General features: G+C 41.8%; 1 protein-coding gene across 1 annotated transcript in view; it reads right to left on the minus strand.

Moving 5' to 3' along the window:
- FRAS1 (Fraser extracellular matrix complex subunit 1) overlaps positions 1-27,209 on the minus strand; it is a 505,552-nt gene that overhangs the window by 22,821 nt on the left and 455,522 nt on the right. Inside the window, 10 exon segments of the mRNA XM_070458257.1 lie at positions 1,239-1,398; positions 3,099-3,206; positions 5,100-5,250; positions 8,695-8,909; positions 11,109-11,269; positions 13,714-13,946; positions 16,840-17,115; positions 18,499-18,686; positions 20,415-20,615; positions 23,186-23,342. Coding sequence (XP_070314358.1) covers positions 1,239-1,398; positions 3,099-3,206; positions 5,100-5,250; positions 8,695-8,909; positions 11,109-11,269; positions 13,714-13,946; positions 16,840-17,115; positions 18,499-18,686; positions 20,415-20,615; positions 23,186-23,342 — 1,850 coding nt within the window.

Consider the following 27,209-nt stretch of genomic DNA (forward strand, 5'->3'; position numbering starts at 1 on the left):
GTTCACAATCTAATGGAAATGGGACTCAGAGCATTATAAGATGCTGAGCTGTGTTACAGTAAAAGCTGGAACAACACACGAACCAGGAGGAGGAGATTCTAACACAGCATGGAGTCAGCCAAGGTGTCTCGGAAGGGTTGGTATCTGAGCTGGAGCTCAGAGGAGTTTGAGATGCGCAGGAGGAAAGGAGCAAGAAGGGTAGGCAGATTATAACTTTTTATTTTATTTTTATAAATAAAAGCAAAGAGGTATGGATGGGCTGGTGGAGTCAGAGGTTGGGAACACATGTGGTTAGAAGGCTGGGTTTGAGGCAAGGCTTAGAGGTAAGGATTTGGGTATTGCTCAAAGAGCTGGACTTCATTTGGTAAGCAGTGGGGAGTCAGCAAAGGATTTAAAGAGGACCATTTCTCTGTCTATAAATTGGGACAAGTACATGCACAATCTCATGAGGTTCTAGGAAACACAATAAAGGTTATTTTGTTATATATTGATTTCAAAGGAATCAGGAGGTACAAGAAAAACCTGATATAAGACCAAACATTTGTAATTAAACTAAAATTTAAAAACATTATTCTTAGGACAATTTGCCACTTTTTAATTGCAAATAATAAGATTTTCATGCTAAAGATATGTACTAATTTCATGACCTACAAAATGGGGCTAACAATATTTACTATAGGTTCCATTATTCTTTTAATGCTAAAAGTTTTCATTGTTGGTCCTATTCTTTCCTTTTACAAATGGAATAGCTCACTGTATTTATTCCAATCTCATTCTACCTCTATATTGGGTGTAAAAGACTAAATCTTGTTATTTATTTTACAGGACATTGAATCGTAAGGGGTGACATCTGAACCTGATAACTAGTGATCCTGGATTTTGTACTGGTTGTGATCACTGGAATGAAATTTCTTTATTCTACTAAGATATTAGTTGGACACATTTCCCAGCTTCCTTTGCAGGTAGATGTGCCACGTGACAGTTCTGGCCAATGTGATGTGAGAAAAATGGATGTGCACCTTGCCAATTCTTACCCTTGAAATAAGGGTGATCCCTGTCCAATTTATACATCAGAAACTGATCTGAGCTACATGTGTTTCTCTAGTTGCCAGATGGCTATTTCTGTCTATCCCACTTTTAAAATAGAAAAGTTTTAAAAGTTTTCTTCTAGTTTTTGAAGAAAAGCCCTTAAAGAAGCAGAAAAGATTTCAGATTTACCCCTGAACTCCTGTGCTCACCTGTTGTAAGAGCTTGTAGCTCTCCAGAGCTGATAAGGAGAATCGAAAGTCTGAGCACTCCATAGGAGCTGCAGGTCAAATTCAATTCCTCCGAGGTGGTCTGGAGTCAGTATGAATGACTTCATATCAGGGAGGGTGTGGTGCTCCATCACAAACTGTCCTATTTCAAGGGGAAACACACAGACACTTATTTGTAAGTTTGCTTGTGGTCAATCCCCTACAAGAGCCTTGGAACTGAATTAATATTCTTCTATAAAAAAATCAAGGTTATACCTACCCACTTGGTTCTGAGAATATATCCCACACTGGGTGAGACAGCATGGCCTCTTACCTCAGTCCATCACCCTACTCATGATCATTGTTAGGGTCACATATATTTGTAAATAATAATAAATGTGCCTTGTAGAAATGGCACTAATGAGCATATTCACAATAATATGAGTACTTATGTAACAATGAACATTGAACACACTTAGCTTTGAACTCCAACCAACATGTTTCTTGGAGGTAGAAAGATCTCAGTAGTTCATAAATAGAAATATCAATTTCAGATTTAAAAAATCTCATTTAGGATCACTCAAGTCCTTTGTGGAAGGAGGCAGTTGTAAACATCCTTAAAAGCTAAGGATTACTCAGCAAGACACCTCCACTCTCTTAAAGTACAGTCATTTAGTGTCATGAATAAATAAAAGCAGGGGAACTATTCTATATCGAAAAAAAAAAAAGTAAAAGTTAGTCACACAGCCCTGTCTGACTCTGTGATCTCAGGGACTGCAGCCTGCCTGGCTCCTCTGTCCATGGAATTCTCCAGGCAAGAGTACTGCGGTGGGTTGCTGTTTCCTTCTCCAGGGAATCCTCCCAGGTCTTCTGCATTGCAGGGAGATTCTTTCCCAACTGAGCCATAGGGTGGCTCATTCTATATTAAAAGAGACTAAAGAGGTATAACAGCCAAAATGGAACCTATGGATCTTGATTGGATTCACTTTTGTTTTATATACACAGATGCAAAGCAAATATAAACAAATATAAAAATAGGTATAAAAGACATTTGCGGGACACAAATGGAGGGAACATGAATAGGAACTAGATGTTATTAGATTGGTGTGAAATAGCTTGGCCACAGTAATGCTACTGTGATGTGTAAGAGAAGGTCCTTGTTTCAGGAGGTGGCTACTGAAGTACAGTAAGTCCCCTGCATACGAATGAGTTCTGTTCCAAAAGTGTGATCGTAAATCCAGTTTATTCCTAAGCCCAACAAAGTCAGCCTAGGTATGCAACTAGCATAATAATTGGCTATATAGTATTGTACTGTAATAGGTTTATAATACTTTCCACACAAATCGTACATAAAACGCAAACACAGAACATAGAAAACATTTTTATTCTTACAGTCAATACCTTGGAAAGTACAGTAGTACAGTAAAATGGCTGGCATCAGGTCAACAGGCAAAAAGAATTAGACTGGAGGAGGAAGAGAAGATGGGATATGACAGATCTAAAGGATCGTTCACAATAGGAGATGAAGGGCAAGCAACAATTTCACTCAAGCCTGACACCGATGGTTTAGGTTTTGGTTTCTTGCTATAACTAGGCACATGTTTGCATCTTGAAGGTTCGTATGTAGGGGACTTACTGTATTTAGGGTAATGTGGCATGACGCCTACAACTTACCTTCAAATGATGTGATTAAAAAAATGGGAATATGTATGTGTGTGTCTGTACATACATGCACATAGCAAAATGTTAACAATTGTTGGTTTTGTTCTTCATTGTTCTATTCTTTCAACTTTTCTCTATGCTTGAATGTTTCTCAGTAATAAAAAAAAAAAAACTTGAGGAAAAGAATGGCACCAATATTACCTCTGAATTTGGCATGGGTCTTGAATTCAATAACCAGACGGCCATCCTCTCGAATGTAGATCCTTATTATCTGAAGCCTGGCAGAGAGCACACTGTCCGTCTGGATTCCTGGGAAGGCAACCACACACAGAACATTCAAGTGAAGGCTTGGAGAAGAGCTCCCAGACAGTAGTCTACAGATGAGTTACCCCAGGGACACCTCTAAGTAGAGCCACATGCTTACTTGAATGCAACTTAGGACAAATTTTCATATTTGCATGAACACAGAGTCTATTTGGCAAAGATCCTGGTGCTGGGAAAGATTGAAGGCAAGAGGAGAAGAGGATGGCAGAGGATGAGATGGTTGGATGGCATCACTGACTCAATGGACATGAGTTTGAGCAAATTCTGGGAGATGGTGAAGGACAGGGGAGCCTGGCGTGCTGCAGTCCGTGGGGTCACAAAGAGCTGGACATGACTTAGCAACTGAACAACAACAATAAGAGTCTATTTAGAGACGTGTGCTTGTCAGCATTGTAAGACAGCTCGTTCTATTCGGTTCTTTTTTCACAACTCTATTCTTCTGACAGTCTTTATACCTGCAGATGTCACTTAGAGCAGGTACAGGGTCCCACTTCAGAGCTCAGAAAAAAATGGTCCCTAAACCTTCTTACTATTAACTTTACACCAGGATGTGGTTACAGCATGCCTGCTTCAGACTGTATTTTCTTTTCCTCACCAGGACATCTTTCAGGACTTAACAGAACCATAACCAATGTCCTGGTGGCTATAGTTCATATTGAAAGCAATAAAGAATTACAGGTGAGCTTGTAGAAAACTAGTTACGCATGACAGGACATGAGTCCACTGTGGCTTTAATAAGAGCAATTACAGTCATGATACCCCTTGAGTTTAGCATGACCAAAAACTAGAGGGGAAGCAAGGAAGGGGGGAAAGCAAGTTTAAAAAACCCCCAGCTCAAGAATTATCTGGCCCAGAGTGTGAACACTTCCTGGGGTTATTTCTTATGAGAAATATAATATAAATAAATGATTTGACCTTAAACTATTTAACAGAAGGAAAGACTGTACTTTTCATTAGTAGAAGTGAAGCTCCATCTAAAGAAATCTACTCAGATGAAGTACCTCTGCCTCCAATCACGTAAATCACCACCAGGGATGGAGAGAGGAGGAATGGGAGCAATACAAAAAGGGGAAATGAGCGTGGGGCTGTGTTTGAAGTAGAGGACACCGAAAATGGGAAAAAAATTAAAAAAATCAACTCAGACCCATTGGAATGAATGGAGGAGAGAATCATGGAGTTTTAAGGGACATTCATGGGGCAGCAGTGGGAGAAGGTGGGTGGAGGGAGGCAGAAGAGAGAGGCCTGAGGATCTTAGCTGAAGGGTCGTCAACCACCCAGGCCCTGGGGGCACCTCCTCTCAAGGAGAGCAGTAACACAGACAGTAAGGTGAAGGTCATTGAAAAAATTCAACATTGCAGTCTTGAAATAAAAGTAGGGTTAAAATTCCTACTTTTAAGGATGCAACAAAAGAGCAAACTTGGTGTCAAATGAATAAAGTAACCCAGGTTATTCTTGATGTATTTCTCCATTTCCGTGTATCCGATTTCAAGACCCTATTCTCTTTAAACAACATGAATCACATCATTTTTACGTAGGAGAAAATGAACATGACTATATTCCAAAAGAGCACACACTCATTCAAACCCCCGAAGGGGCAGTATGGGACTTGTCTATCACTTGCCATCCTCTACTCTGGGTCCCTGCCTCCCTGGACTGAATTCACTCAGATGGTGGAGGCCTTCCAGCATTAACATCTATGGACATCAGTGTTTCTCAGAAACCACAGATCTGTATCCTCTCTACACTTTATGTGGCTCTCCTTTGACTGTATATAGGACAACAGGATGAGGAATGCAGCTACCATTAAAACTCAATACTTAAAAAATAAAATGTTGCTTAAGCATAAGGTAAGACTTGTTGAGATGTCAGTGAGTGTACCTGTTCTCCAGAGAACAGTGTCATAGAAGAAGGAGAACTCCATCTCGGTGTGATGCTCCAAGGAGGCCCAGCCCCTGGGGGCTGTCACGTAGATGTAGGACACGTAGAGCGGCACGTGCACCGTCAGGAAGGACTGAGCGGAGTCTCTCACCTGCCGAGCAAGTGGGGTGTACAGGAGAGGGTTATTTCTCCCCGGGATGAAGAGCTAGATGAGCATCGCATATTGGTTCAATCTTCATTCACTCATTTAGCCACTTATTCCGTATTAATCAAGCGCTCATGATTGTGCCAGGCACCCAGGAACTGGGTCCTTAGCAGTGGGGAAAAAACTAAAATCCCTGCCTTATGGAACCTACCATCTAGTAGGGGAGATACATAAATGTGAAAAATAAAGGGATGGAAAGTGGCCAGGGTGCTTCTTTCAATAAGATAATCAGAGAAGACTTCCAAGGAGGTAACACTTAAAAACACTTAACTTTTTTTTAATATTTATTTTTATTGGTTTATTTTGGCTGAGCTGAGTCTTAGTTGAGGCATGTGGGATCTTTAGTTGCAGCATGTGGGATCTAGTTCCCTGATCACAGATGGAACCTGGGCCCCTGCATAGGGACCAGGGAGTCTTAGCCAGTGGATCACCAGGGTAGTCCCCTAAAAACACTTTTGAAGTATGAGAAGCTCTCCCTCCACTGATTATTTGCTGGAAGACTTGGTTGAAATTTTTAAGGCATCACAGTTATTCCCAAAGGATCTGGGCAGATCTGGGATCTACTGTCAGCACACAGTCCCCGGCTGACCGTAGTTTTCAGAAAGCCATAGGAGAGCATAAAGCAACCCTAAATGGGAGGATGCCCAAGTCATCCTAGGATGAATGTGAGGCTGACTTGGGTCTTAGTGAGTACTCAGACCTTCTCCAATAGGAAAGAAGGTCATGGGATTTGGATATTATACTATGAAACTTACCAACGGACAGCTCACAGTTGGATAACTTCCTATCTCATTCAATGCTTTGTTGAAATAATTTTGAAAAAGCAGCACACCATACTTCTAAGAGAACACTTTTTCTGAAGGAGTTCCTTTTATTGCCATTAATTCGGCTCTATTATTTTCATTTTACTACGCAATTAACAAAACTTGGATTGAAGCATAATAAAATATGAGCAGAAGCCTTCATGGAGAAGCTGTGTATATGAGTGAGGGAGTTGGTTTATTCATTTTTGAGATGTATATTGTATTCTCTGTCATAAATACATATTTCCTTTATAACAAAAAAGCTTAGTTTAAAAATTATATTTTGTCATTGGCCAAATGTGATAATACATTATAGAACTTACATACAATTTTGTTTGAATATATGATGTAACATGTTTCCATGGGTAGTTAAGGGAAAGAGCCAAATGCTTTATCAATATTTATGACATTGAAACTTTATTTTTCCAAAGTATTCTTTCATATTCAAAGTTGTCAGGGATTTAAAGTTGGATTCCAAGTTCTTCAAAAGGCTCCGCTAATTCCTTATGCACTTAAAAATCTTTTGTGAAAATCTTACTCTGTCTTCTTTAGAAAATTTTCTGATTTTATCTGGATCTCACATCATGTTCTGTCCCCTCATGTACAGGTTTTACTAAATACATGCCCTAATTTCACCATTCCTGATGTTAGAACCTCCATAAATTTTCTAGCTGACTGGTAAAAGTATTTTTCCTCTATTTCTGTTTATTCTCCATTAACCTTCACATTACTTATTAATCCTTAGGAAAAAAACAACTTTTATAAATATTTACTGCACAACTCTTTTGTGTCAGACCTTGTGCTAGATGCTGTCCCACCTTGAGTTTACTAGTGACCATTTCAGATGAGGTTCATCGAGGTTAAGTCTTGTCTAATTCTGCCGATATTTGATAAAGAAAGATACGAACTAGGCGGGTTTTAAGTTGTACACTCTACCATATACCACTTGTTTCATCTATTTTTAAAGAAACAGACAGCAAAGAAGTACTTCTGTGGAATATACGTATTGGTTTAAAAAGTGGGACACATATAATAAGAATTTCTTGTCTTTGTGATTTTTAAGCATATTCTGAATAAAGATATCCAAAACTATAATTAAAGTCAGGGAGAAGAAAGAATAATAATTTCTGAGGGGCCAAAGAAGGAACCAATCACCGAGTTTTGCATATCTGAAAGTGAATGTAGGTTATGCAACTGCAGAAACACAGAGGAAACCTCAGAATGCCTTAAAATTCTATTCAGTAGAGGGCGATAGTGTATACAAAATAAGAATTAACCAACCCAAGAGGCATCTCAAGGAAACGAGTAGTGTATACAAAATAAGAATTAACCAAACCAAGAGGCATCTCAAGGAAACAAATTTCAATCAAAGAAACTTTCCTAAAATGATTATGCATAATTCCGTCTATAGGTTCCCCTCTTTCAGTGTGGTTGAACCTGATTTGAAGTGAAAAACAAATATTTGATTTTCTTAGTTCATTGAGATAACTACTCAAAATTGGGTAGCGACTGCTTTAGAGCTGTTTTTCCCACGAGGCTGCATTAGGCTGGTCCCGTTGATATTAATGGCCCTCCTACGACTGTGACTTCTTGCTATAATGTTTTATTTTGTTGGGCTTTCCTAGTGGCTCAGATGGTAAAGAATCTGCCTGCAATGTGGGAGATCCAGGTTTGATCCCTGAGCTGGGAAGATCCCCAGGAGAAGGGAATGGCTACCCACTCCAATATTCTTGCCTGGAAAATCCCAAGGACAGAGGAGCCTGGCAAGCTAGAGTCCAGGGGGTCACAAAGAGTCGGACATGACTGAGGGACTAAGACTTTCTTTATTACTGATGTTTAAGGACTATTGACCACAGGTTTGGAATAGGTATGACAGCAAGGTGTTTTAAACAGTTGTCATGATGCTTGGGACAACAGTGCTTTCCTTGTTTGCTGAAAGAGCGAACTTCTGTCATTTTAACTCATTTCCCCATGCAGGGAAAACACATTGACTTAGCCATAACCTTTCCACTGAGGTAAACCTTTTTGACTTTCCAAAATATGCACGCTCAGTTGCTCAGTCGTGTTGGACTCTTTGCGGGCCCATGGACTGTAGACCACCAGGCTCCTCTGTCCATGGGATTTTCCAGGCAAGAATACTGGAGTGGGTTGCCATTTCCCTCTCCAGGGGAATCTTCCTGACCCAGGGATCAAACCTTTGTCTCCTGCATTGGCAGGTGGGTTCTTTACCACTAAGCCACCTGGGAAGCCCTTTCCAAAATACACCCAGAGGAAAAGACATACATACCTAGAGAAGTAAGACTATTAGATTTTTATATAAATGACTGCCAGACAGCTGATTTTCTTCAACTTAATTTAAACATTTTCCATATTAATTTTCTAATTAGCTGATTGAGAGGACTTGGGGGGCTTGCTCTAGCCATGATGCTGCTAAGGTCTCTCTTGAAGGATTTAGAAAGAAGAGTCCCTTGGTTGGTGCAGTTCTGGGAGGAACTGGGTATTAAAGTGCTTCAGTTCAATGAATGAACAAGCTTTAACATGATACCCAGGTGCACGCAGCCTTCAGACAGACCCCTGGGGCACCCACCTGGAAGTCGGCGGTTACAGACCCCCCGCAGACGTCAATCAGCTCGGTCATGTCATAGTAGGCATCAAAGGTCCAGACGCAGCTCTTCAGGTTCAGGTGCTTGTAGAGCTGGATGGTCTTTGGCTCCCGCACGCTGGAGTCAAACTGGAAGGGGCGGTCGTAGCCAGGCCCCAGTGCTATGCTGTCGTGGACCCTGTCGTCCAGGAACCCTGCCTCTGCGGGGGAGGGAGAAGCAAGGAACAGTAATCCAGTCTGTGGACCTGCTCTGCACCAGTTTCCCGGGAGCTGGGGGGAGAGGGAGAGCGGACACATCCTTTGGACACACAGAGAGAGCTTTCCCTTCTTCTGAGATGACTAATAGAGCACCCCAGGGCTCCCAGGCTTTCCTGGTGGCTCAGACGGTAAAGAATCTGCCTGAGACGTGAAGACCCGGGTTCGATCCCTGGGTTGGGAAGATCCCCTGGAAAAGGGAATGGCAACCCACTCCAGTATTTTTGCCTGGAGAATTCCACGGACAGAGGAGACTGGCAAGCTATAGTCCATGGGGTTGCAAAGAGCTGGACACGACTAAGTGACTAACTAACTAACTATCCAGGGCTCCCAATACAAGCTCAGTGAGAAGGCGAGGGGAGTTTGTCATCTTGCCTGTTGCCATGTGTTAAACAGAGTGACTGTGTTCACAGACTCAGAGAAGATGCTACAGGAGCCAGGGAAGAAAAGATGAATGGATGCGACCATAAATGAAGAAGCCAGGGCCTGGTGGCCCTGTGTATCTCTTGGAAAAGATAACACCAGAAAGCCTTGCCTGTCACAACTGCCCAGTCTGGTTCTATGCTTCACAATCAGTCCTTGAAGAAATGGATTTACTACATGGAGAATCTGTTGGTGAAATATTCTTTCTCAAGACTGATTATTTTTTTTTAAATAGCTTTAATGGGGAGCTAGTAAACAAACATCTGACTGCCTCCTCCCCCGCCTCCTATGGTTTCTGAACTCTTGCAGAAAAAAAGTCTTAATTCTGTGTTAATGAGTAAATAGCTCACTAATGATGCTTGACTAAGCTTCCCTTGCTACAGGCAAAAATTATTGGATCAAATGCTGCCAAGTAACTGAACTGTTCTATGTTAAGGAAGACCTTTATGCAGAAGAGAATTGAATACAGACATAATTTTAGAATATTAGGGTTAAACTTTGTATGGTCCTGAAAGCAACTATAATATTCTGAAAGAGCTGATCCATTTCTCAGAATGTTTGACACCAGCACACAGCCCTCTGCACCACAAGGACTAGGGTGTCAATGAATATGTATTGAAGCTAATCGTGTTTAAGAGGAGGTGCAAACTTTCAGCCTATAGACATGGTATGTTTCTTCCACTAGCTTGCATATGCAGACCAATTAAACTTTCATCTGTAGCCCAGTGACTTAGGAATCATTTACACTTCACTAATTCCTACTGTATCAAGACCATCGCTACCCAGAGTGATGCTTAATGAATATGGAAGAGCACATGAATGCTTTCCTGTCTTCAAAAATACTGTTAAATGATTCATCAGTTGCAAAGAGAGGAAATGCACATTTAATGTGCACTTGCTAAGGTGAATGGAAATGGACAGGATTCTTTGTAAACTAAAACACAGTGATGTGCTGCCTCAGTTGTTAGTGCCCTTGGGTCTGGATCAGCTGCACAGCCCCAAGTTACACACTTGCTCAGGCAGCCTGCCATCCAAGGACTGAGCGAGGTGGGGCAAAGAGGTCTGCCCACTGGGGCTGGAAGCAGGACACGCTGGACAGCTGGGCTCTCTCTAGAGTTCCCTGTAAGAACTGGCTGCAGCTTCACTGGCCACACTGCAGGCTGACTTCTCCCTCTGCCTAGTCCTGCTTCCTCCCCTTCCCTTTAGGAGATGTGGATGCCCAATAAACATCTCATACCCCAAACTCCAGCTTGGCTACGGCTCCTGGAGAACCATCCTATAATATCTACCATTGCACAGGAGCTTTATAAAACGCTGAGAGCCTGGGAACCAAGTGCAGGAGAAGGAAGGAGCTAAAATTGACCAGGACAGGGGTTTTAAAATTGTCGACACATTCAATCCCTACCTTGTTTGGGAGCAATTATTCTCCTCATGTGATAGATGAGAAAGCAGTTGGCTCAGAGCTGTCCAGCTATTTTTGTTCAGTTGTACAGGGAGTGGAATAAGGATATGAACCTGTCAGTTTGATTCCAAGGTCCTTGTTTTTTCCTGTTCATGTCACTGTCCGAGCTGCCTATGTTTGGCTGCTTGCTGATGAGCAAATCCACTACCCATGCAGATTTTGAGGGCCAGAAAACATGAAAAGCAGAGTTCACTTAGCCACATCCCTAAGGGTCATTGCGCCGGGCTGGCCACACTCACAGGGAAGTCTCTCCTCTTACCTGAGATGCCTCTCAAGTCCCGGGTGGTGACGAGATTGGAGCAGACGTGTTGGTGCCTGTAGATGGACTCAGATAGAAGAAAATGCAGGTTGTGCAGCGGCATGGTGGAGATGAGTGGCAGCATTCCATCCTGGTGTGGGATCTGCACGGAAATGTGGATTCTAGGGGGGGAAACAAGAGCGGAAATCAGTGTTTTTAGGTACCTGCGATAAGCAGCTAGTATGGTACACTGTGTACATGTGTGCTCAATTACTCAGTCGTGCCTGACTCTTTGAGACCCCATGGACTGTAGCCCACCATCTCCTCTGTCCATGGGATTCTCTAGGCAAGACTACTGGAGTGGGTTGCCATGCCCTCCTCCAGGGGATCGTCCCCACCCAGGGATCGAACCCTTACCTCTTATGTCTACCTGCACTGGAAGGCAGGTTCTTTACCACTAGTGCCACCTGGGAAGCTCCCAGTATGGTACATTGCTTTCTCATAACTCAATTTGTCTTCACCAATGAATTTACCAGTTTTTTTTTTTTTTCTGAAGCTTTCCATGTAGGAGTTCTTTCTGTACACAAGGGTACAATGTGCACGCAGGGTTATTTTCCTCCCTCCAGCCCCTGGGAGGTCCTCCAGACTCAGGACTGATAGCAATCGAGAATCATAGATTTTTTGTGTGTACAAGAAAAGATAACATCGCAACCATAAATTATAGCTTTCTTCTGCTTTAAAAGGAAGCTTTGTTTCCTCATGAGCTAGAGCCGAGTGGATGGTACAGGCACGGCTGAATTTCTCTGTCACAATGAGTGTCTGTGGAGGTTGTGGAGGGTTGCCACAGAATTTTCTAAAGTATTTGTGCCCAAAAGACATCACTGCGCTTTTAAACTTTAAGGCCAGTATCCCTACCCAGGAAAAAAGCCTAGAAATGGTAATACTCCACTATTCAATAGTCTTGGGGCTTCCCAGGTGGTGCTAGTGGTAAAGAGTCCATCTGCAATGCAGGAGACCAAGAGATGTGGATCTGATCCCTGGGTTGGGAAGATCCCCTGGAGGAGGGCATGGCAACCCACTCCAGTATACTTGCCTGGAGAATCCCCATGGACAGAGGAGCCTGATGGGCTACAGTCCATGGGATTGGAAAGAGTCGGACATGACTGAGTGAATAAGACACACATGGTCTCTTCCCAACTTAAAAAGCCTTCCCTTCCCCACCAGCAAGTTCTAGCAAGGCCACCAGCCCTCACTGGCCTCAATCTGCAGCAAGCTCTGCCTTGAACTATATTCTTCTGCCTTTAGGTACCTTTGTACCAGGAAGTCTGTAACTTATTTATATTAGCTGCTATTTCTTGTATGCTTTTAGAGTCTGTCTTGCCTCCCCACTAAGAGGGCAAAGGACCATTTCCTTCATTTCTTCTGTTTCTCCAGAGCCTGTAGTACACAATTCTAAATAAAATATGAGCTTAATAAATACCGGTTAAGACTGCAACACAACAAAACTGTACTGAGGGCCTGCAATTTTTTCACTGTACAAGTTTAAATTTTCAGCATGTTTATTGAGGATGCACTGTGAGTTTTTACAGCTTGTCTCCCAGAACAAAGACTCATGCTTTAAAGAGGAATCAGAACCTCAGAATATGAACAGAATGGCTCTTTTAGTAAGGAACAGGGTCAGTAGTAACCCTGACACTTCTGTTATTGCTTTTTACAAAAATAAATTTCATTCTGTTAGAAAAAAGAGAAGGATTTGCATATTTTTGGCTCTATGTTCAAATCTATTTTTTTCATGTAAATGAGCCCTTTTCTCTGAACTCAGTTGCTCATAAAGGCATGCACATAAATACTACCAGGTTTAATGAATATGTATAACCTACCTGAAATCTTTTTTTTTTTTTTTTGCTATACAAAAAAATGAAAGCATCCATTTTCCATCAAGATCATAGGGCACAGGAAAAAAAAGCATATCTGCCCAATGACTTATAATTCACCAGTGTTGTTACTGATTTGTTCACTGGGTACTTAGTGAGTGCCTCTTAGGTGCCAAGAAACACTGTTCTAGGCAGAGGGGATGCAAAATAGACAGTCATGGTCCCTGCCACCATCATCTCCGGGGTGGGGATGACAAGGAGAGAATGAATAATGATAACACTCTCAGAGAGGCAGATGCGGGTGCCAGAAAAGTGGGAAGTAAAAGCTTCCAAATTAAATTGGGGGAGATGATGGAAAAGTTCCTAGAAGAGATGCGATGGCTTAGGTATGGTGGGACAATGGGATTTAAGAACATGGACTGGAAGGGGACGGGGGAAAGCTGGAGCCAGGAGTAGCCACATGGCAGAGGCAGGTCACCTAAGAATGCTTGAAACCCTGAGGAAGTTACATGTGATTCCCTGTGGGTGGACTGGCAGGTGAAAATAACAAGATGAAGGAAATGAGGCTAGCAAGATTGATAAGGGCCAGATATTAGGGCACGTTTGAAGAATGTCAACTTTTCACGAAGCATTCATCACCATTATTCCTATTTTGCAGAAGCATCACTCACTGTGTCCCACCTAGAACACACACAAAGCATAGCTGGGGACTCTCTCGGCCATCTCCTCACGGAAGGCCCTCCCCGCCTGACCTGTTGGGATGCTCCTTGTGTTTGACGTCCAGGTATTTCAAGGTCGCGATGAAAGACTGAGCCTGGAAGCCTCGGGCTGTCCCGGCCACCACTGGGGTGTGGCAGATAGCACTGTCTGTTCCGATGGTGACAATGTTGCTTCTCAGGGGGGTCCCCACGTGGCCCACCTTGTCCACAGCCTTGGCCACACAACGGACATGGAACCTCCGGCTGAAGTAAATGCTGTCCAGGACCTACCAGGAAGCATAAAGTACCTCAGATGGCTCCTCACACTGTGTCTTCTGATGGTAATATGTGGTACCCTGTGAAGACCACTGTCAGCTGACAAAACTGCACAACCTAAAAGCTGAGAGTCATGTTTTACACAGCAGGCTAAACTGAGGACTTAAGCCCGGGACACAGCACCTTAGACAACTGTGAGAGACTGCTCCAAAGAGGAATGGGAAGAGCTGGGATACGTATTAATCAGAGTTTTTGCAACAAAGGCCCGGTCGTTGGAACATCAAAAGATGACTGTTAAAACCGGATATCTCAAGTTAAGGGATTTTGCACTTTTCCATGTATGGGAAGATGAAATCATTTAGGCTCACTGAAATCGTTCCTTTAATAGGCACCTCAGCTATCAGGGGCCAGTATCCTGTGTTTTTTCCTCCTGAGTCTCCTTAGGGTGCCCCACTGGCTGCAGTGGCTGATGCTGCAACATCCTTTGCTGACTGACATGGCAGACTGCATTAATAGCCCACACCATCCATTATCCATCCATTTATCCATCTATGTGTCCACTGATCTACCCATCTATCCATTCATTCACCACCTAAGTACTGACTTTCTCCCAGGAGCCAGGCACCAGGGTCAGAGCCCTGAGTCTAGGGTGGTTAAGTCAGGTAACAAGCAAGTAGACAAAGTGGAGCAAGAAACTAGAGATGACTGATTCCCAGTGACACTTGTTCTCTTTACATATTAGGTTCAGAGAACTACTTAACGATTTTTCAGCCCTTCCAGCAAGGTTCGTTGCCTCTAAGTCACTTTTGCTGAGGGCATCGTATCAGGGTATAGAGGAAAGACACTTCTTTTCTAGGAGTTCCTAGTTTTCTTTCCTCCCTACTGCCATTCCCTCCGTTAACTCCCCTCTAATTACTAAGGGTTATAATAACATGGCAGACTTGAAGTTGAGAACTTGGCCTCTGACACCTACTGGCCTTGAAAGTCTTTCTACAGATTCTCTCACGCTCCAGACACACAGAATCCATGAGTGCTTAATGCAATGTATGCAGAGGTAACCTAGGTCACCAAAACTCTCTAGGTTACTAGTGCATTGTCATAGGGAAGTATATAATAAGAAAAACTCATTAGTAGTTTTGTGCGCCACAGTCCTCCCACAAAGCAATCATACAGGCTTATCAATTCTACCATGGAAACAATTTTCACTAAAGTCCATTAAAAATTGAAGAAGATTTTTCCATTAAAATTTTTTTTAATTAGCTGCTATGACTTTATTTATTTATTTATACATGGTCTTCATTCAGAAGGGATTTGAGGCATCTTACAAAAATGCACACAATAGTATTAAATAAATAATTGAAGAAATGAAGGCAGGGCAGAGGAAACTGGGTTAAGAGGATTAGTCACCAACTGATCACAAGAAGGCAAACTGAAATATAAGGTAAAATCATAAACTGGGTACCTGTTAAAAATGTATATTTGGCTCAAATCAAACCAACTACCCCTTCACGGTTTTGCTGAACAGAGAACAAGGTATTTATGAAACAATAAGCTGTTAAATCTTGCCATTTACGTTTTTAATAATAATAAAGATAATTTAAATTTGAACCAGGTTATGTTGCAAAAGAATTAATCTTCTGGCCTTTCTGAATAAGCTGTGCCAAAGACAATGAACACAAGGGACCCACTTTATCCAAAGCCTCCCATGTACGTCCAACAGCTTTCTTCCACTGGCTACTCAAGACAGTTCTTTTTACAACTTTTTCTTTATTTATTTTTGGCTATGCTGGGTCTTCATTGCTGAGCACGGGTTTCCCCTAACTGTGGTGAGCAGGGGCTACTCTCTAGTTCTGGTGCTTGGGCTAAGCTGCTCCTCAGCGTGTGGAATCTTCCTGGATCATGGATCGATTGAATGCATCTCCCTGGCAGGTAGGTGGATTCCCAACCACTGGACCGCTAGGGAAGTCCAGGGCACTTCTTAATGTGAGAACAAACTGTGGCTTTGTAGGGGAAAAGCTAGAGAAATTAAGTGAAGAAAATATCTGATTTCCAAAATTATTAAATGCACTGATTTCAGCCAAAAATCACTGAGTGCTTACTGGGTGCCAGATGCTCTGTGGAGCCTGAATCTCCACAGCTTTCAGCTTTCTCTGAAGAACATCATTGGTGCAATGAGCAGAGTCAGAACACTGGACTGTTCCCTGAGGTTGGGAAAACCACCTCTGTGCACGGCTCCCTGATGGTGGCAGAGGTGTGCATCTGGCCTCCTAACCCTCTGAGGACAGCGACGACATTCTGAACCTCTTTTCATATCTTCCCACCTGGGCTTTGAAAAATACGGATCACTTAATAAGCATACTCTCATTTTATTTAATAACTGGTCCCCACTACGTGCCACCTATGTGGCAGGCACTTTGGGATGGATATACAAATATGGCAGAACCCTTGGTCCTTTTTCTTAAGGAATTTATACCCTACTCTTTATTGAAAGATTTAAGAGATGTGAAAAGAGACTAATCATTAGTCATACTTACCTAGAATCTTTGACTTATTTCACCATTTGTAAATCACTTTCCTATCTGTCAGTGACTTTGTCAAGTGGATTAAGCAAAGGAGGTATTATTTTGTAGATCAGGAAACTGAGACTCAGAAAGGTGAAGTAAACATTTAACATCACATAGTTCAGAACAGGCAGAATCAAGGTTTGTAAACAGGTTGTCAGAGTACTAGCCTAGTTCTCTTTCTGCTACACCGTATTATCTTTTCTCATACGTAAGAACAAAAGGACAGTGTTGTACCTGCTTAATTGTTTATACCAAATGGCATGCAGGGACCTTAAGGAATTTGACAGAGCTGGAGTAACAAAGAGAAAGGCCAGGTCTCTCCCTCTGTAACCAGACCTACCATGTGGTTGACACTGGTGAATGGTGTGTTGTCGGTGATGGTCTCGAAGGGAGACCGGGCCCCGTTGCCATCAGTGGGGGCGGCCACTTCCCAGCTGAACTGCACGGACGTCTGGTTGATGCCAGCCTCATTGCAGCGTTCCTTCATGACAGCATATTTGGGGAAATGGGGGTCGCAGGGCGTGACACAGACCAGAGGGTAGCCCGGGGAGGGGGATTTCTTGACTCCCTCCTTGGTAACCTCTTCCACATGGTCATAGTCAGCAAGTGTAACGACCTGCCAAGAAGCAACATAGATTCAGCCCTGGGTGGGTATCAGGAGGGTCAGAGAACTAAGGCTCCCTTCCCCAGAGACCTACAAGATCACTTAACTCTTAGGGATTCTTTAAAACATAGCAGTAGTTCTAACAATGCTTAACCAGGCATTCCTAAAAGATTCTGGAAATCTTCAATAGTAGGGAAGATCCTCCTCCTCCCTGAGTTAAAAGCTTTAGTATCTTAATGGTCTCATTCCTAAATCAGATTCCTATGACTCAAATGAAAAACACTCCACCCCGCCTCCCCACACACTGTAACCAAAACTCTATCATAAATGGCAGATATGAGTTTAAAGTTGCATTAAACTGCCAATGGCAGGCAGGAGTGCATCTGGCAAAATACAAGTAAATAAAGGATATATGTGAAGGACAGGGAAGCCTGGCATGCTGCAGTCCATGGGGTTGCAAAGAGATAGACATGACTTAGCAACTGAACATACATATGTATTTCTTCCATGGTCAAAGAGACATATTTTGAAATGGTCTTTCTACTGTATGAGATTAGTCGGGGGAGGTTATAAGACTTATTCAGACTGTTTCATTATCCTATGTTAAATTCCCCTTGGCAACTTCTGGGAGCTTCCCTGGTAGCTCGGACAGTAAAAAATCCACCTGCAACGTAGGAGACCCGGGTTCGATCTCTGGGTCGGGAAGATCCCCTGGAGAAGGGAATCCAGTCTTCTTGTCTAGAGAATCCCATGAACAGAGGAACCTGGTGGGCTACAGTCCATGGAGTTGCAAAGAGTTGGACATGACTAAGGGACAAACCACATGGCAACCTCTATGCATTTTCCTCCTAACTGTGAAGTTGGTGCATTCATTCTGTTCATCCCCAAATTGGGAAACATGGTGGTACATCTCCATAGACACTTGATTCTATGCCCGTGGCGAGCATGTAAGGTAATAGATATGGGGGAATATTCCATTTTTACTCTTCTAGGTCTCACCAAAGAAATGAGAAGATCATTGGAATTGTACTGTCTTTGTCAGACAAAGGGCTCAACATAGTTTGGTCTCACTCTTATGTGGAAACAAGGTTTCTCCCCTTTAGCACTACTGACTGTTGAGCCAGGCAACTCTTTGTTGTGGGGAAGGGGGACTGTTCTGTGTACTGTAGGATGTTCAGCAGCATCCCTGACTTCCATCCCCTGGATGCTAACAGCACCCAGTGTGACAGGCATGATAACCACAGATGTCACCAGACATTGCCAGATGACCCTGGAGGTGATGGGAGTGAGTGATTTGGGGAAGGGGACACGAGCAGTCCTGGCAGTCCTGCTTCTCTCAGGTTCTCATCTAATGCCTAAGACAGAAGCAACCGTCCTTTGGGTCATGAGACTTACAATGGGCGGTGCTGGCAGGATGAGACTCCCAGCTGCCTCCTGGTCTAGAATCGTCACTGTGGCCGTGGTCACGTCGCCAAGAACTGCTTCCACTGGGTCATCCGGGCCAAGGACTAGGGAGAATGATTCATGCCACTCCCGGTCTTCGTTGGACAGGATCTCGACTTTAAAGAAGATGTGATCCACACCTTTGCCAAGGACAGAACAGAGAGAGCAAAGGTCCTCATCAGTGACCTACTTAAGACAGTGCAGGTTGGCACTGCTGAGGCTTCATGTTGAAATCTGCCCTTTCTTCTCAGAGGGTTTCTATCAATGCAGTGGCTGCTAATCACTTTAGCCCCATCTCCAGTGAGGGATCTGTTTTATAGGTGAAATTCCACCTGTGGTGGAGGCTCAGTCCTACAGATTTACTATTCAACACCATATGAGGATTAATGGCCCCTGCCTGACACTAGCTGGTGGTAATAAAAATCTATGATCTAAAAAACACTCCACCCTGGTTATGCGGTTTTTTGCCTAATTTTTCTTTCCCTTTTACACTTAGGTACAAGCCCCTGTGTGGCAGTGAGTGCTTACACACTAGACACCCTTCAAAGCTGTCTCCTGGGAAGCGACAGCTCAAAGGTTACCTACGGGGCCGTCTCTGCCAAGATAATGTGACGGTTTGGCAGCCTGGAATGGGGAGGGCTAGAGCTCAGAAACCCCCTTGTTTTCTGTAAAGTGATTCTATGAGGGTGCAGCTATCCCTGGCAGTGGTCAAGATGGCCTTCTTCCTACTATAGACACCTGGGCTAGGTTACTTCTAGGACCTGCCTTTCCCCCAGATCATTATGCAGAAGAGAAAGAAGCTAAGACTCTTGGAGGAGAGGTCCTTGTGAGGATGTTGAGGAAGGGTACCTGCCTTCCTTGTAAAATTAGCCAGATGCATAAGGGATGGTGCCAAAAGCCCTCTGAAGCTCAGTGGGGTGATGGAGACATACAGAGACACCCCTCCATTTCCTCCCTCCTCCTGCCATGCCATCTCTGAAGAGGGTTTCTACCACTTTTGCCCACTTCTGGCTACATCACAAACAGTGCCAGGCTCTACACCAGCCTTTTCACCTTATACTGCTCCAGAAAGTTTTGGGGAAAAGTTGAGTGTAAAACTCAGCTCCTTTTCTGTCTGATTCCTTCCATTAAGTAAATACATCAGACAATTAAACAGCTGGTTGTGAGAATCTCATCTTTCTCTCTTCCATGACTCATCTTCATAGCATCTCCTAATAGATGTCAAGCCACTTGAACATGGAGATTGTGCCTTCTGGGTTGAATAAGCCCTGAAGTGCCCAGCACAATGGTCTGTACCAATGCTTGCTGAATGATGGCATCACATATATTTTTAAAAACTCAGGTGCTCCCATTGCTCAACCAAATCATAGGCTAACAAAAAAAAATCCTTTTGAATGATCCAAAATGTCTAGGATGCTCTGAAGTAAGGCACTTCTTTTTTTTTTTTCTTATCGTATGCCATTTTTACTAATTAAAAAATTTAAAGATTCCCACAACCTCAGATGTGTGCTTAATAAGTACTTCATGCTATTGGACATATTGTTTTTTTTTTTTTTTTAATTTTCTGCTTATTTTTTCCTTCAAATATAAGATATTAGCCTCTCTCTTAAGTAATACCTATGAGGCTTCCCTGGTGACTCAAGACAGTAAAGAATCTGCCTGCAATGCAGGAGACTCAGGTTTGATACCTGGATCAGGAAGATCCTCTGGAGAAGGAAATGGCTACCCACTCCAGTATTCTTGCCTCGGAAATTCTATGGACAGAGGAGCCTGGTGGGCTACAGTCTATGGGGTTGCAAAGCATCAGACACAACTAATTGATTAACACTTTAAGGAAGACCTACTAATTGGGATTGGCATTTAATTACCAGGACTGAACTTCAAGACTCGGCTCTTTGGGTAGTAATCCACACCAGACTGGGCTGACCCATCCCGTGTGCTACAGCGAATCTTGGATGTTCTGTTCTGGTCCCCTCTGCGGATCACCTTGACGTTCAGAATGGCTGTGGTGTCTGGCCCCGAGGGTTCCCGGACTTGATATGCGGCTTCTTCAAACTCGATGGTAGGGGCTAGGAAAAAAGGTTAGGAAAGCAAGAGCAAGTTGGAAAAGTGAAAAAGGATTCCAACTCCCAGGAAAACACTTTATAACAACAAGAGGGAATTTTTCACACTAGTTAGCAATACAAAAGGCAAAATAGCTTGCAGTCATAAAAATCAATCTGTATTTACCCCTAAGCAATACTTTGGAAAAAGGAATTCATCTGTGATTCTGCAGGAGCTGTTTCTCACATATTTCTTATTAAAAACAGTACAGTGGAGGAAACATTTTTAAGCACTTTGAAATGCATGCTATCCAAGTTTCCATCTAGGCCTTGTAGCTCACAGCATGTTTTTAAATCTGCACAATTTATCAAGGGACTGAGACAGAGTAAGCCCTTGATAAATATCTATTGACTGATTGTATGAACAAACTCTTTTTCATTTATAAGATATGAATTTCATTTATATACTGCTTACATTTACCAAATCTATCTCTCATCTCCATCTTCTGGATCCTCCCTCCCACTGCTTTCACTTTCCCCCACCCTTAGCTTTATCTATAACTATCACAGGTTAGTTAAGAATGAGCAGTTTTACGAATTTACGGTTGCCAGGTGGAAAGGATGGGGAGAAGGGGTAGTAAGCGAGTTTGGGATTGACATGTCCACATTGCTACATTTAAAATGGGTAACCAACAAGGGTAACCAAAAAGCTAACCTACAGCATAGCACAGGGAACTCTGCTCAATGTTATATGGCAGCCTGGATGGGAGCGGGGTTTGGAGGAGAATGGATACATGTATATGTATGGCTGAGTCCCTTCGCTGTTCACTGGAAACTGTCACGACATTGTTAATTGGCTATACCCGATACAAAATAAAAAGTTAAAAAAAAAGAATGAGTAGTTTTAGTGGCTGCTACAACAATAATTCAGAAACATAGGATTTCCGAACACAATCTGATTTGAAGTACTACCCTCACTGCTGTGAAATGAATAATTGTTTTTTTTTTTTAAAGTTTGAACCATGCTTTCCTTTGTATTATATTCTCATGGAGAAGGGCAATGAGGTAGTGGTGGAAACAGTGAGATAAGAAGACTGAAAAATTGGGAGCAACTACAAACCTTATACCCTCTAAAAACATAGACTTTTCCAGAGATGTCTGGTGTCTCTATGTTCACTTCCCTCTTCTCTCTCAGAAAATCCATTCTCCCTAATTGTCAAAGATACGTCGCATTTGAGACTTCACAGTTTTACTGTGTACGCTCTCTGAGACTAACGTGTGTCACTGTAACAGTGTGAACTGGTGACCTCTCTGAGCCTAAGTACTGGGCTAAGTACAATCTAAGTACTGTGTGAACAGGAGAATCTAAGTACTGCGTGAACCTGTCTCCTTTGGTAAAGGGCTAATTCAACTTCAAGGCTGGCTTTTAAATTTTTTTCCCCCCAATTCAACTTAGTCTCTATTTTATATTAAAAGCCCTGAGTCTCACTGACTTTTGTGTAGATTCTAGAATCTGATAAAATAAGGTTTTACATGCAGTTTTGTTGCTTACAGCTATGTAAATAAAAGCATAAATAAGATAACTTTGCTGGGGTTCAATTTCTTTACCTATAACATGGGGATAATAACGCCTACCTCAAGAGGTTACTGTCAGGATTAAGTAAAATAAAGTTTTTTTTTTTTTAAATAATATGCTTATAACAGTTCTTGGTATATAATCAGTATTCAATAAAAATAGCTATTACTAGTTGTAGTATTATTGTTCATTCATTAAAGTATCTATTTTAATAAAACAGCTATGTCCCTATTTAAAACAGATTTTGTTTTCTTTGGTGCCTGGGTCATCCTTTACTAGCACTTGACTAAAGAATTTAAGTATTTTTAGGTTAGTAGGCCAAATCAATTAGAGAGAATAAAACTGAGAAATTAGACTTTTCCAGGAAGGTGGCAGTGTTTTAAATCAGTTCATTGGATTCAGCTGACTCTGATCGTATTTCCAGCCCTGCTCCTGAATTGCTGGGACTTAAACAGTTTTTATTCTGTGTCTGTCTTAGTGTTTCTGTCCTAGCTCTTAACCACACTCATTCCTTATGTCTTGGTGATGTGCTAGGGAACGATGTGATTAAAAATACTGGAGTTCTGGGACTTCCCTGGTGGTTCACTGGTTAAGGCTCTCTGCTTCCAATGCAGGGGCCGTGGTTTCGATCCCTGGTCAGGGAACTAATAGTCTACATGTCACACAGCAGCAACAAAAAAGCCCAAATAAACATCCAGTTAAAAATGCATATTTAAAAAAAGTGTATATTTAAAAATTTTTAATTAAAAAAATTTTTTTAAATTATAGTTAAAAAACAAATCAGAGCTCTGTGGAAGGGATCCCTTGCTGCCAACATTTTTTTTTTAATTGGAGTATAATTGCTTTCTATAAATATTCCAAGACTGGTTTTTTTTGTATTAATACTCCAACTGTTATCAGTAGACATTTTTACAGTGCTTTCATTTTTCAAATCACCTATAATTACATTAAAATGCTACTATGAAACATCAGTTCAAGTCCCATCAACCTAAGAGAAACTAAAGGCAATTTCTTCTGTTACCATCTTCATCATTAGATATGGTGATGGTGGCCATGTGATTCTTTCCAACTCTGGCTCCACTCCAGTGATTCCCAAGAGGACGTCCAAGGTAGACCCTGAACTGTTCCTCAGGCTCAAACATGGAGTCATCATGGATATAGACAGTACAGTTCTTCATCTAGAGCCAAGAGCACAAGAGAGATTAAAATTTGCAGCGAGGTATCAATCATTCACTCACCTTTCCCTGGAAAGTCATTTTCCTTCTTGCAGCATCAAAGAGCCAACACAAATTCAAAAGGATTCCAACCATTTCATTTATAAAATAGAACATTTAAGTCTTAACAGTCATGCTTGGATGGACCTACCTATATGTGGAGCTTTGCATTCAACATTCCAAACCATTTTAAATTATTGGTCATAAGTTATGAAAAACTAGAGCAATAAAATGAATCACTAAAAAGCATTTGGAGAACATTTGTGTGCTTCCCCACATTTTGCCTGGACTCATTTATACCCTTGCACATGTTATGATAGGTAGATATCTGATGGTGAGGGTTTAACATATGGATTAGAATTCCTGGAGAGATGAATAATGTCCTTTTTCCTTTGTGAAAATTGAGGAGTCTTATAAGGAAGTCAGAAAAGCTTCCTGTTAGGCTAAAGACACCTTTAAAAGCTGCAGAACTCTATAAAGAGCTGCCAAATGGTGTCTCACTTGAAAACTGCTGAGAACGGAATGTCTGAGAACACAATCTAAATCCCTGTTGGATGGAAAGAAATCAAGTGCTTCCTAAACTGAATATTCTCTACTGAGGACTGTCTTCTTGCGGAAATGTAAAATAAGGTCACAACAACAGAGCAGCCTTGATAGCATAGTCATATGATATGAAGTGTGATTATTTTTAGTTGGCTGATCTTTTTTTTTTTCCAGTTGATCTATTTCATTTTTTTCCTTTATTTTTATTAGTTGGAGGCTAATTACTTTACAATACTGTAGTGGTTTTTGCCATATATTGATATGAATCAGCCATGGATTTACATGTCTTCCCCATCCTGAATCCCCCTTCCACCTCCCTCCCCAACCCATCCCTCTGGGTCATCCCTGTGCAGTTGGCTGATCTTAAACTCACTATACTACCATATTGCATAGGATATGTGGATATGGAGCTCTCACTGTCGCACCTCCTAAGTCATATTAGATGGAGGGAGACTATCTCTGTGAACATTTACTTGTGGTTTGCTAACCTGGTTTTAAGTCCCTGAAGAATGCTCCCTTTTATTATCCTTCTCACATTTTTCTTACAATAAGAATTTCTTTATGGAAAGCATGAATTTAGTAATGACTCTTTAGTATATCTTAAAAATAAAAGACATTCTCCCTGTGTTATACAGCAACATTCCATTAGCAACATTGTTATTAGTTGCATTGCAACCAATTAGTTGCAACATTAGTTGCATTGTTATACAGCAACATGTCCATTACATATGGTAATAAATATGTTTCAATGCTACTCTCTCAATTCATCCCACCCTTTCCTCCTGGGGGGTGCAGGATGGGGGGATATAATGTATACTTATGATTGATTCACATTGTTCTATGACAGAAACCACTGTAAAGAAATTATTTTGCAATGAAAAATAAATTTTTTAAAAAAGGACATTCTAGTAAATGACAAGTCCCAAAGACATTACTCAGCATGACGAAGGAGATGAAGATTCCAAAATGTGCTTATGAATAAGCTGCCATGTGGGTAACATCTAGACTATTAAGCTGTATTTTCTTTATGATTTTTTTAAATTATAAACTGCCTCTTGGATAGGCAGAGATCCTCTTTTGAATTTAAAACAAATACAGACATGCAGACTCAAAGCTGAAGATCGTATTTACAGTGCTTATGTGTGTGTGTGTTTTGATATGTGTTTCAACCTGCCACCAGTAAAATTCCCATAAAATACGAAACTAAGACAGGGGTTTTATGAATCATGCGTGCATAAAAGACTTGAGAGCCTCAGAGAAGGAAACTATTACTTTCTTTTGGTGGTAGAGAATGGAGGAAGAATCTGGGGTGACCTGGGATGGTTAAAGTCTTCTTATGCTAAACTTCAAAAGAACTAATCACAAGGCAAAACTTTCAGATGCTTGCAGTCCATGGCGCCGCAGAGAGTTGGACACAACTGAGCAACTGAAGTGAACTGAACTGAACTTCATATGCTTGATTGTATTAAAATGAATATTTCTGTCCAACTAAGAACACCACAGTCAAAGGTAGTAGATGAGTGACAGAAAAGGAAACTATGCTTATAGTAGCTAAAATGTCTAAAGTCGGCAAGGATTAATATTACTACTTAGAATTATTAAGAATATTTAGAGTACACAAGAAACTACTGCAAATAAGTAAGAAAAAGATAGCAATACAATAAAATAAGTAACAAAAGGTAAAAATAAGATTCTATAAGAGGAAACTCAATGAACTAACAAACATGTGCTTTGCTTAGTCACTCAGTTGTGTCTGACCTCTTTGCAACCCCATGGAATGTAGCCTGCCAGGCTCCTCTGTCCACGGGGATTCTCCAGGCAAGAATACTGGAGTGGGTTGCCATGCCCTCCCCCAAGGGATCTTCTCAACCCAGGGATCAAATCCAGGTCTCCCACATTGCAGATGGATTCTTTGCCATCTGAGCAAATCATAGAAATAATTGGAGAAAGGCAAATTGAAGTGAGATATAACTTTATACATATCAGATTAGTAAAAATCAGTAACTGGAGAAATATAGAAGAGGATGTAGGGTTTTAACAACCTTCATGTCCTGTTAGTGACATTTTGGAAAGTATTCTAATACTATTTTTTTTTTCAAATTAGGCACATTCATGCCCTGTGGTCCAGCAATTTTGCCGCTGAGTAAGTGGACAGGTAGGAGGATTTGCCGAGTGGTACTGTGAGTAATGGCAGAGTGTTAGGAGGTGACTGGGAACTAAAATGGAGACTCTTCACTGTCCATTACTGAGAGTGAATGGGTAAAAAGTAGTAAATGCACATCATGAAATACTAGGCAACAGTTTGAAGCAACAGATTAGATATACACATAACTGACATGCACAGATATCAAAACATATTGCTGAGAAAACACAGAAAATGTGTGAAAAAATATAACACAGTAGCAGTTTTATAAATTAAAAATTATATATATAAAGAATGAGGCATTTTCAAAGAATAAATACAAAATAAGAGACACACATTAACAGACAATGGATTGATGACCTCAGATGGGGAAGGACTGTGACTGTCTGCAGAATAGCGGTAAAATGAAATGAATCAATCAATAAAATAAGAAAAGGCCTTGAACTGACCCATGGGAACTGCATACTTTGAACCAAGGGCCGTGACCTTGTAATCAGGGCCACAACTGACTTAGTCATCTGAAACTGAGATCCAAAAAATGGGGAAATACAACTCCCATTCAATCCATGCTTTGGATATACACTGAGGCTGCCCGCTTGGTTCTGATGTGTGTGTGTGCTCAGTTATGTCTGACTCTTTGTCACCCTATGGACTACAGCCCGCTACATTCCACTGTCCATGGGACCTTCCCAGCAAGAATACTGGAATGGGTTGCCATTTCCTCCTCCAGGGGATCTTTCCAACCTAGGGATCAAGCCTGTGTCTCCCGAGTTTCCTGCATTGCAAGTGGATTCTTTACACTGAGCCACTGAGTGAAGTGAGTGAAGTTGCTCAGTCGTGTCCGACTCTTTGCAACCCCATGGACTGTAGACCACCAGGCTCCTCTGTCCATGGAATTTTCCAGGCAAGAGTACTGGAGTGGGTTGCCATTTCCTTCTCCAGGGGATCTTCCCAACCCAGGGACTGAACCTGGGTCTCCCGCATTATAGACAGACGCTTTATCATCTGAGCCACCAAGGAAGTCAACCAAGCCACTAGGGAAACCCTATTTGATTATGATGCAGCCATATGTAGTGACTGGACTTTCTCAGGAGTTCCCGCGTCTGTATACATCACTTTGCATTATGTTACCAAGAAAATACTCC

This window comes from Odocoileus virginianus, chromosome 29, assembly GCF_023699985.2.
Source record: "Odocoileus virginianus isolate 20LAN1187 ecotype Illinois chromosome 29, Ovbor_1.2, whole genome shotgun sequence".
Lineage (NCBI taxonomy): Eukaryota > Metazoa > Chordata > Mammalia > Artiodactyla > Cervidae > Odocoileus > Odocoileus virginianus.